At 37.0% G+C, this 12,025-nt stretch overlaps 1 protein-coding gene across 2 annotated transcripts; it reads left to right on the forward strand.

Annotated features, from left to right (window-relative positions):
- Positions 1–654: 654 nt before the first annotated feature.
- LOC310927901 (uncharacterized protein) lies at positions 655–9,794 on the forward strand. 2 transcript variants are annotated; one of them, XM_083890310.1, is made up of 7 exons: positions 655–788; positions 2,801–2,912; positions 3,149–3,318; positions 4,979–5,124; positions 5,510–5,672; positions 6,776–6,924; positions 8,907–9,794. In XM_083890310.1, the coding sequence occupies exons 1-7, from the start codon at positions 749–751 to the stop codon at positions 8,994–8,996; spliced, it is 870 nt and encodes a 289-aa protein (XP_083746436.1). In that variant the 5' UTR covers positions 655–748; the 3' UTR covers positions 8,997–9,794. The 2 variants fall into 2 exon arrangements, with proteins under 2 accessions (XP_083746436.1, XP_083746437.1); XM_083890311.1 differs by having other exon boundaries at positions 716–788; positions 2,804–2,912.
- Positions 9,795–12,025: the final 2,231 nt, after the last annotated feature.

Here is a 12,025-nt window from a genome sequence, read left to right on the forward strand (position 1 = left end):
GGTCATCGAACAAAGACTGAAATAGGTAATGATACAACAATGTTCATAATTTAACAATAGTATTATCTTAAATGGCCAGTTTCACTCAAAGTAAAATAAATTCAGTGTAAAATATTGAACAATATCTATACAGCAGCCAAGTCTCTTGCCCTTTAAGTATATTTAGAGTCATTTTATGAACATTACAAATTCTCTGCTTCAGTGCTTGAACAGGGATATTATTATTTAAATGACCTTTCACTGGGTCATTAGCCAAATAGTTAAGTTGATTTAATGACTGCCAAAATCATATATTCACATATCGATATGGTTGAAATTTGTCAGTGTATTTTCAATGTTTTTCTTTTTTCCCTTTGAAAAATAGTAGTACAGGGGTTTTACCGGCCCACTGGCTGGACAACCTTCTGAAAAGTCATGTGCGTATGTTTATTAATATCATTATAATTTGTATGATAAATATATATTTTTTAAATGTATGTATGTTGTACATTTACATTTTTTGATCCACACTCCATTCCACACGGTGGCGGTAATGCGACAAATCGTTGTTTGCCAACCGCCGTTAAAGCTCCAAAAGAAGAAGAAAAAGAGAAGCGACATCACTTCCCGGTTCCCACTTGATATTATTCGAGAATTCGTTGTTTTTGAGGAAGTGACAGTTGGAGACTTGGTTATTATCGCGGTGTCGTTATGTTTTCACTGAAGGAAACGGTTTTGTTCGTGGATTCGTGGAAATGACGGAGCCACGATGTTGTTCATGCTGCTGTGCGTTCACGCAGTCGTCCAAGGTAAGAGTATAACACACACACACACGATGGTCAACATGGCCTTCCTGTTGGACACTTTCATTATTTAAACACCAACTTTAAACGGAATTGTGGGCTGTTTCACAAAGCCGAGATAACGGGTTAAACCGGGATGTTTCCAGTGAACGTGACTGTGTGGCTACTGTGTCTAAACAACGACTGCGCGGAGAGATTAACGGAGCCGTCCCTTCTCTCTAGGCTCTCCGTGGTCAAACCAAGCAGTCCTATTTCCGCTTTTCAAAGTAAAGTCCTATCGAACGCGAACACGTCTTGAAAAGAAACATGTTAAAGGGACACTGTGTAGTATTTATGGGTTTATATAACCCAAAATCCGCTTTTTTAATACATATTATGTGCTCCTGCATTGTCTAGTCGCTGTATAATAGTTTTTGTTTCATTTTTGTAGTGTTTCAAAAAGTCATGTAAAATAACATGGTCGCGGGCCGCGGTCGCATAGCCACTGTTAGCAGCGAGACGCCATGTTTCTACGGGAGCCTGTAAGGACAAACGCGAGAGAACAAATCAAGCGTCTCTTTACTTGTAGCAGAAGTCCCGCCTCCTCTCTCTCCGCTTCGTCTGCTACGGCCGCGGTAGCTCCGCCCTCTTCCTCGCCTCATGAACCTCATCTGCTGACACGGAGAAAGACGACGAGGACGACATTTGACCGGCTGCGGATACCGTAGCGCTCAGGGAAGGGAGGGGGTGAGCAGAGGAGCAGTTGTTGTAAATTTCAGCCTCTCCTCTAGATGTCACTATAAACTACTTACTTCACCTTTAAGTTTAACATTTTACATGTTATTGTTATGGCATATAACTTAATAAGTTATGTGCCATAACAATAACATGTAAAATTATAATGTCAAATAAAGCATTAGACATATGTATTGTAGCTATATACTGTACATCAGGGGTTCTCAAAGTTGTGATACCTGAGGGCCAATTTAGGAACCCAACATTAGAAAAAAGGGGGAAAAAAACAGAAATAAATCCCATTTGTAATAATTTTAATGACCAGATTGCAGTTCTACAGTTTAGCGTTAAGTAATATAAGCGTTAATATAATGTAATTTAAGCATTAATACAATAATGCATTATAATTTACTGGGTAATTACCCAGTATTTTGGCCATTGTTCTTACCTTCCAATTACAGGTTAATACCAAGTAACACATTTCTGTTACCATATATTTACTGGGTAAATAGCTAGTAATTGGGAGCTGTAGCTACCTGCTTATTACCAGCTTATAACCCAATAATACACTAAAATTCACCATATAGAAACCAGGTAAATATCCAGTATTTTTGTTTACACTTATTGGTCTGTATCCAGTAATGTCCAATAAACATTTAACAAGCTTAGTAGCTCCTGGATTAAAACTATCAATATAAACGCGGGCCGCCAGAAATGTTTCTGCGGGCCGCCATTGGCCCCCGGGCCGCACTTTGAGAACCAATGCTGTACATAGTCTTGCTTTTTTTTCACTTCCGATCCCATCCGATACCTGAATTTGGTTATCATCATCATTGTTCATTTTATATAAGGCTTTAATAAACTCCATACAGGCAAGTATGATATGTGCGACTTTACAGACCTCTGGCGATCTGATCGAAAATATTTACAGTTTGATCGGAAATTATCCGTGAATTATGTGTATCAGAAGCCGATATGGATCGGCCCCATACCCATTTATTAATACTTCATATTTCTGCCTTGTAATGATTTTTGCCTGCCTTGACACATATAATACTGGAGGAATAAAGGAATATTTTTGTTTTATTTTATTTTTTTTGAAAATAATTAGTAGTTTGGACTAAATACTTTTAAGTCGCTGTCCTTCTGGAACAAAATAATTTGAAGTATCTAATGTTTATAATCCGGCAAACATGAAATAATGACTTGGTGGAGGAACAACAGTAGACTTGTGATGTTTGCTTGAACTTTAACGCTGTGATGAAGTGTTTTTTTACTGACCCGTCCACTCTCATCATTTCCAGTAGTGTCTCAGGAGATACTGTCACCACCGCTACATGTTCATGTTGATCAGTGGCTGCTGACATGGACACCGGCTGAAGACACAAATGTCACCTACACCGTACAGTACCGCAGGTGAGTTGCTGCTGTCAAACTGACACCAGAGAAAACCAGGAACAAGTAGTCTGAGGGCCGTTTTGAGAACATTTAATATTCTTTCTTTCTTTAATATTTAATATTTTTTGTAATTGGTATTTCTTTAAATTGTGACGTCATCAGTGGGTAGATTCTTACCATAATACGTTATGGTCTGTAGACAGGAAGTTGTTAACAGAATGGCAAACTGATCTGTTTCTGTTCATTATCCTCAGCTTCAAAAACGACGTGTGGAGAGATGTGCCTGCGTGTGTCCGGACAACTTTCAGTTCCTGTAACGTGGCTTTCACTGAAGCTGAGAGTGAGCATGGCTGTGTCATGCTGCGTGTGCGAGCAGAGAGACGTGAGCTGAGGTCAAGACCAGTGGAGGCCTGTAGCAGACATGGTAAGGAACCAGGACGTGACATGATGTATACACTGTCTGATAATAGTCTACTTTACATAGGAGTGTAATGGTACATGTGTTCGTCCGCATCATCATCAACCGCATGCGTACGTGAACCGCATCGTATGATTGGCTGACCACTGGTCATATGATGCGGTTCCAGACATATTTACGCAAGTAGAACTTTCTAGCCGTTATTGAGCGTGTGCAGTGCGAAATCAAAGCGTGATTGTCATCAAAGCAGTAGTCGCCAAAGCTTTGTTGACCAAAGCACTTCTATAGCTAATCCTTTGTTTTGTTTGTCATCATCTGTAACTGATCATCAGAACTATGGAGAGGTTTGTGTTCCTTTATTATTCAAACAGAATAGATTTGAAATCAAAAAAGAGATTTGAGAGCAAAACAGAACATTAATTAAGAAGAAAATATGAGAGAATATATTTCTTCAAATTCAATCAAAAAGAATGTTTGTAAGTAAAAACACACAACCCCCACTTCCCCCGCGTGCTATGATGCTACAACGAAGGGATGCGATTAAAACATTTAGTGTTGCACGGTTCTCGTGGTGCCAAAACGTCATGGTTCCTACACAACAGTACCGTGGATTACTGAACTACAGCTGAACACGGTGCCAGTTTCCGCTGTGTCGCTGACTTAACATTTATTCATTCAAAACAAATAAAAACTTACTTACTGTACAAAAAAATAACTTGCATAAATACAAGCTTAGGCTAGCTGCCTTTTTCTCCCAGAAGTTACAAAAATAAACTGTACACAAATAACACAAACTGGTGTTTTGTGTGTTTTTTCAAAATAGAAAAAAAATAAAATAATAATATATATATATATATATATATATATATATATATATATATATATATATATATATATATATATATATATATATGTTTTCAAAAATCGATATTTGAGGTTTATGAATTTTCCGGCTTTACCAACATCAATTGCTGTCTTTTTGCAATATATGACGCACTAAAAGAGATCAACAAAAATCGAATATGAACATCGAATAAATGAAAAATCAAATAAATGTTGTTTAATCAATGTTGTTTAATCAATGTTTTTCTCATACTGAATAACCTACTTAATTTGTAGTTTAAAATGTAAGTATTTCACTTTACTTACATTTTAAAGTCTCTTCTGTGTGGCTCTCAGATGTCTGGCTGCATTTATATTTTACAGAATCTCACAGGCAAAAATGTTTTTTTTTTCTCTGCCCTTCAGCAGCACGGTGCAGTTCCACCCACATGCGTAATTGTGCACTGAATAAATGTAAACAATTTGTAATAATGTCTGTGGAAAAGAAATTGTCTTTCACCTTAAGATACTTATTTTTAAGTGCTGAATGTATGGCTGCAGAACATTATTATAGTTATAATCATCATGATTTTTGACCATAGCAAACGTCAACAGTTCAGGAGGCGGACACACTCTCTCTGTATTTAAAGTTAGACTTAAAACCTTCCTTTTTGATAAAGCTTATAGTTAGAGCTGGCTCAGGGAAACCTGTGCTAGTGTGATTTGATCGTATGCTACACCAACCTCCATATTGATAAATGCCGATATTTGCGTGCAAATGAGTGTACACCCACGTTTGATAAATGAGGGCCAATGAAACGTGATTTTTGTTTGTTTTGTCCAGGTGACTCCTGCAGCCCTGATGTCTCTCTGACTGCACGGACTGGCTCGCTGACTGTATATCTGAGCAGCAACCACAGGATGGCTCTTGAATACGGAGACCATGTCAAACACAGGGTTTACTATGGCAAGGAAGGAGAGTCACTGCAGGTGAGACGCCATCATCACTGTAACCCTAACACACTCGCATCTGCTTAAAGCTACACTTCGCTTTCTTGCATTTTTACACGTATTATTTTATATCATAGTGTAGTACTGTTTGCTCCCAACCCTGCTGTTGTAACAAGTGCATTTCCCCAGTGTGGGATCAATAGTCTAATCTAATCTAATCTAAATGAATGGAACTATCTCTTTAAGGACCAAGTATTTTGCTCTTAGTTCTTCCTGGTTTCAGATTTGTGTTGGCTTTTGTGAACATTTCCTGGCATTCAGAGTTTCACAATGCCTCCAATTATCATCCGTTCTTTGTCTCAACTTGCCCATTTCTAAAAGTGCAATACTAATCATCAGTGTTACTCAAACATCTCTTCAACAGAAATACCAGGAAGGTATTTCTTCAGTGACCATCTCTAAGCTGGAAGAGGGACAGCGATACTGTACAAAGGTGCAGTATGTGTACATCGATCAACCTGTGGGACTGGAAAGTTGCATCCAGTGTGAGGTCATCCCCAAGTCCACATTTATTAGTGCTGATGATGGTTTGTACCTTTTATTCTCAAGACCATTGGTTCTCAAAGTGCGGCCCGGGGGGCAATGGCGGCCCGCAGAAACATTTCTGGCGGCCCGCAATGAATTACAGTTGATAGTTTTAATCCAGGAGCTACTAAGCTTATTAAATGTTTATTGGACATTACTGGATACAGACCAATAAGTGTAAACTGTACAACTGTATTTACTATGTCATCAAATTTTGGATGACATAGTGACACAGTATAGTATGACTTTTTTGTCAAATTTTGGCATTAAAATTTTTTCCCAAAATTTTTTCACATGGATGACAGTATAGTACGACGATTTTGTCAAATTTTGGATCAAATTTTTTTTTGAAAAAAATTGTCCGATTTGGGACGACATAGTATTGTACAACGTTTTTGTCAAATTTTGGACCAAAAACTTTTTTCCCCAAAAAGTCTAACATTTTGAACGACATAGTATAGTATGACTTTTTTTGTCAAATTTTGGCATTTAAATTTTTTCCCCAAAAACGGTAAAATTTTGAACGACATAGTATAGTATGACGTTTTTGTCAAATTTTGGACCAAATTTTTTTGGAAAAAAATGGTCAAATTTGGGACAGCATATGTCATTTTTGTCAAAATTTTTTTTATTTTTTTTTAAATTTGGGACGACGTTGTACAAATTTGGACCAAATTTTTTTTGAAAAAAATTGTCAAACTTGGGACGACATATTATAGTTTTTTGTCAAATTTTGGACCAAATTTTTTTTTGAATTTTTTTTTCAAATTTGGGACGACTTAGTATTGTACAACGTTTTTGTCAAATTTTGGACCAAAAACTTTTTTCCCCAAAAATGTTAACATTTTTAACGACATAGTATAGTATGACGTTTTTGTCAAATTTTGGACGCCATAGTTATTACAAATGGGATTTCTTTCAGTTTTTTCCCTTTGGTGGCCCTCAGTCCAATGTTGGGTTCCTAAATTGGCCCTCAGGTATCACAACTTTGAGAACCCCTGCTCAAGACACCTCTGATCATCATCACGTCAACGTTTCATGATGACGTGATGATAACATTGTAAGTGTGTGTGGGTGTGTGTTAATGTGTGTCTGTCTTTCCCAGAACACAAGCCAAAACAAACAGTGGTAATAGTCATGGTGCTGCTGGTCTTATTCCTGGCCTGTCTGATATCTACGATTGCATACGTCCTCATCATCCATCCTGGGAGAATCAAGCGGTGGCTGCGGCCTCCATGCAAGATCCCCGACCATGTGAGCATGAACATTATTGACCACACAACCCTAGGCATTTTTCATGGTAGGAAAAGGTAGGGTGTAAATAATGAAATAAATAGCTCAGTGAAAACATTAAAGGAATAGTTCGGATTTTTGAACATTAAGTTGTATGACACGGACCCTAAGAGTAGAGTAGATTCAACACTTACATTTTAGTTTTTCCTCATTTTTATGGCAGGTTGTCTCATAAATTTGTTGAGCACTATACATTTTAGCCTCTTAATAAAAAGGCTCACCTTCGGCATTGTTCAGCCGCTCAAGTCCAACATACTGTATCTTAAAAATGTTCACTGCTTTATCTCTTGTAAACTGCTCACCCTCCTGCACCAAAGTCCACAGAGGAAATTATCCTTTTAATCTCATGGAGACGCAGTAGTTGCTAATCTACTGCTGCCCCCAAAGGTCCTGGGGGTTCTGCATAAGAAACAAGAGGAACCCTGAGAAATGATGCTGGGCATCACATTAAACAGCATAATCAATCTGTCTATATATTTTCAATGTGGCAAACACAGCTCAAATAACAACTAAATTACGTTTTACATATCAAACTTTGTACGGAACCGCTTGTCAACCCACTCGCCGCCTTTCTGGATCTAAAGCTCCAACACTTTTTTAAAACGCACCATACAGCTCAAATGAAAGCAGAGACTCCTGTTTCTGACTGTATACGTCAAAGCATGCGACAACGCATTATGGAGATAAAAGTATCTTAACTGTACTAAACTACGTAAATATGATGATACAGATCAGAGCCAGTACTTCTTTTGGTTCTAAAGGTCAACATACCACATACGTTACTTTGTCAAATACTGTTACAGAGTTGATTACTGTGTATTTGTGCATCCAACATGCACTTTATCCTATTGGTGTATTTGTACACATGCACACAAATATATACATGTGGTTTTTTTTTTTATTGCTATATATTTCTTAGCTCGTCTTATACAGTATGTGGACCATGTAAACCTGACTAATTCAACAGTAAGTTCAAAGATAGGGTGGAGTAGCTCAGTGGTTAAGCTCCTGTGTGCAGAGACTTCATGGTCACGAGTTCAACTCCACCCCTGGCTGGTTGTACTCAATTGTAAGTAGTTTTGGATAAAAGCGTCTGCTAAATGACATGTAATGTAAAGACATGACAAGTTAGAAGCCGGTGATCACTTTTTCCTTGATTTATATGAATAAATATAGTAATAGTAGTTTATTACCATTGCTATTATTATGATTATTTTTATGAATAATTATAATAATAATTAACTGTATCTTCAAAAATTCATTTATGGCAATCTTTTCATGAAAAAGCCTAAAGGCAGTGATAATTACTTCAGAAACTAAATTCACAAGAGTCATTTTCATGATCACTCGACTAATGTCAGCTAATGAACATACTTCCCCCACAATGAGTTGTTAGCCCGTGACAGTGTTAGCCTGCTAACATCGTGCAGCTAACTGTAGCAGTTTGAAATAGCTTTTTTTTACCACATCTTAGCAAATCCCACAAGTGTTCCATTTACTATGACACCCAGAGTATTCAAATAGACCTTGTGGTTGCAGAGATTATACTCATTTCATTATGACACCTACAAAATAAGCTAGGGTTAAGTACGTTTGTGTCGTTAAATCAAAATAGTGAAATCTAAATGAAGGACTTCAAACACCAAAATCACATTGACCGTAGTGATGGAGGCAGCAGTGGATCAGCAACTCTTGTGTGCTGTAAAAATCCATGATTTTCTTTGTGGGATTTGGTGCAGGAGAGTGAGTGGTTTAGTTTATGTCATATGTCACATATATAGACTTATAGACTTAAGCTGATGTCTGTTTTATTTGGTGAGCCTTTTTGTGAAGTGGCTAAAGTCAACATTTGTCCTTGTGTCCACCACTGGAAGTCAAGAAAATACAAACGGTAAATAAATAACAATAAAGCGTCTTAAATAACATTTTCTTTCCTTTTGTAGTTTTTCTTCCAGCCATTCGCTGAGCATCGCGTTCTCAGGAGCAGCAGCGTTGACGAGGATCACTTCGATGTCATTTCAGTCCTTCAATGAAAGCAGCTGCGTGGTATGAGACGTGCAGTTGAAAATACAGAGACTGCAACCTGTTGATCTGACTCCTCTACATCCACATCTTCATCTCCTCTGCTTCTCCCTGAAGCTGCACTCTGCACGGAAGGCTGAGTTAAGTATGATGATGATGGATGGCAGCACATTTGCACCTTTTTTCTTAGGTATATTTGTACATTTCATGAAGCCGAGACAGCGGTCCCTCGTATTTTTATGAATGTTGTACAATTTTTTACTTCAAAGCTGATAAGAAACATCTGAATCTACAGTCTTTCTTGAGCAAGCAACTTTTTTTTTGTTATATTTGTTTTTTTTCTTTTCCTTTTTACACCAGTCGCAGCATACTGTAAATTGTTGACCTGTAGCCTCTAACTCACATAGTATTAAGTAGTTATGGTTTAGTGTAAACAAGCAACATAAAACATCATTAGAGCAGAATGAAACCTCTTTAATATATTGACAGGCTGAACATCTTGATCAGTGAGTTTATGCAGGGAACTGTTTTTTCACTCTTTGACATAATGAGATACTGTAGCTTTGGTGGTGGTTTGAACTCTTTGAGCACCTTTCTAATTATAATCTGTAATCTGGGAAAAAAACACTATAGAAATGATCTTTTTCTGACTCTCTTCCCGTCACATACCCAGGATTATATTAAAACAATGAACTGTTTTTGGATCCTGTCACTCCTCTCAGATGCCCCTGATCACTCGGTCTGTTACTTCCTGTTGTCAAGCGTCTGCGGATGTCTTATTGTGTAAGGCTTCTTGCGATGATGATGTGATGTGATGTGTTGCTAAACCAATGCAACTAAAAATCTGCTCTAGGACAACTTTATAAATGTAATAAACTGATAAACACTGTTATTAGACTGTGATTGAGTTTCATTAATTTTTCCAAAGACATGATTTGTCAGTAATAAAAGGAAACATCAGAGATATTCAGTTAAAGCTATACTTACCTTCCTTGCATTTTTACACTTTTCTTTTCCTTTTAATGGTTTTTAAATGTCTTAGGGTTCTTGGACCTTCTTATCTTTTAGAATTGCTTTTACCATAAGAACCCTCGCAGACCCTGAGATCCTCCGGCACTGGCCTTTAAATAATCCCCAAAGCTAGAACACAAACTTACGGTGAGGCATCTTTTCAGTCTGTGGAATAGCCTGCTGGAGGACCCTAACCCCAATGTTAATATTTTTAAAAGCAGGCTCATGACCATCTTATTTAATCTTACTTTTAACTAATATCTTCTTAGTCAGTTTTTTATATTTTAGCCCCCTTTATCTTCTATCTTATATATATTCTTAATTTCCTTTTACAAGAGTTCATTTTATCTATTTTTGTGAATGGTATTTTCTTTGCATTTTATCTATTTTATTTTATTTTATTTATTTATTTTTATGTTTTTTGGTTATGTAGTTTTTATGATTTTATTCAATATATCCATTAGTTCTAGGTTTTTATTCAGTGTTTCCAGTGTTTCCTCGGTGGAGCCGTCTGCACTGGTGTGTGTGTGCGCGCGCGTGCACGTGCGTGCGTGCGCGTGCCGAGGTGGGGGTCTGGGTGGGGTGGTCTGTATTTATGTAAAGCACTGTGCTACATCTTTAAATTTTATGAAAAGTGCTTTATAAATAAAGTTAATATTATTATTTTGTAATCTTAAAGTGCTCCTAATAAGTGTATGGCACTCTAACCACTAAAACGTAAGATAAAACCACCAGGTTTTGAAACTCATCATTATTTAATTCTCATATTATTATGATAAAAGTATGACCAATTCAAAATTATCTTATTTTCGGACCAAATAAAATAATTGGCCTAGCTTGGCCTCACTGTACTGGACTCAGCAGATTCAGGTCCATGCGCTTGCTAATATTTAGCCCTGAACGGCTGCATTTTCTCTTTTTTTGTGTCCCTTAATTACTTGATGAAACTTGGTAACTTGATTCAACAAATCTGTAAGATCTTGAGACGAGTGTATCACCTTGACAAATAAAGGGAAATATAGCAGGAGTGACGGTGACCGAACTAACAAGTTTGAAAACTTAACAGAAATGGTGAAAAATGTGACAATCTTCTGGTTTTTGATTGAAATTGATGAGGAAAAGATGCCTTCTGAGGTGTATTTTAGATACACCAGCTATAGGTCATGTAGTAGTTGTGTAGATGCACCCATTTTTTAACACAAAAGACATAATTCAAATACTTTACACAAAAGAGTTGGACCCGGATCACTGAATAATATTACTAGATAACTTAATATACACTAGTTTTAACCTGGAAAAAAGTGCTTTAGGGGTTTAGTTACTCTATAAGGAAAATGTGGTGAGACAGTGATAGGAAGAGCAAGTGTTTTGTTATTTTTTGTATGTCACATCCAATTGAAAAACCTCCCCTGAAAGCCATTAAATTAGTGTGTACATGAAGAAGTTCTGTCCTATCTTTAGATCCATGTACGCCAGGCAGGTTTTCTCAGACATAAACTACACAAAATCGTTTCATGTAAAAGTTTCTACTCTTCAGAGGTTTTGATATGTGATATTATCTTAATTTTAAGGAACACATTGTTCTTTTTGCGGCTCCAGATTCGTTTTCATTTGGGTGCATTGGGGACACAAACGGCTCTTTTCATTCTAAAGGTTGCAGACCCCTCAGGTAGGCTAACTAAACATAACACAAAAAGTCAGCAATTTGGTTCTTCTTTGTTGTAACAAATACTTCTTTGCAATAAAATGTTATGCCCTTTTGCAAAGCAAAGTTTATTTCCTCTTTAATGAAGCCACATTTGTGAGGAAAATACATTTGTGGGGATGAGCAGCAGAGATAAGTATGTGGGTTTGCGTCTATGAAAAACTTGCCAAACAGCTTATTCTGCTAATGACATTTGTTTAGTGTCATTTATTGGATTGAATGATTGAAGTCTGCAGAAACATATATATATACATATATAGGCAATTTAATAATTTAGAGAGATATTGAGATGAGATCCTGCAACCAGTGGCAAGCCCATATTTC

The sequence above is a fragment of the Microchirus variegatus genome, assembly GCF_963457635.1.
Source record: "Microchirus variegatus genome assembly, chromosome: 5".
Lineage (NCBI taxonomy): Eukaryota > Metazoa > Chordata > Actinopteri > Pleuronectiformes > Soleidae > Microchirus > Microchirus variegatus.

Excerpts from the sequence above, each read along its gene's own strand:
- LOC310927901 (XM_083890310.1), top strand. The coding sequence starts at position 749 with ATGTTGTTCATGCTGCTGTGCGTTCACGCAGTCGTCCAAG. Across the intron at positions 789-2,800 it reads CGTTCACGCAGTCGTCCAAG|TAGTGTCTCAGGAGATACTG; the intron begins GTAAGAGTATAA and ends CATCATTTCCAG. Across the intron at positions 3,319-4,978 it reads GGAGGCCTGTAGCAGACATG|GTGACTCCTGCAGCCCTGAT; the intron begins GTAAGGAACCAG and ends TGTTTTGTCCAG.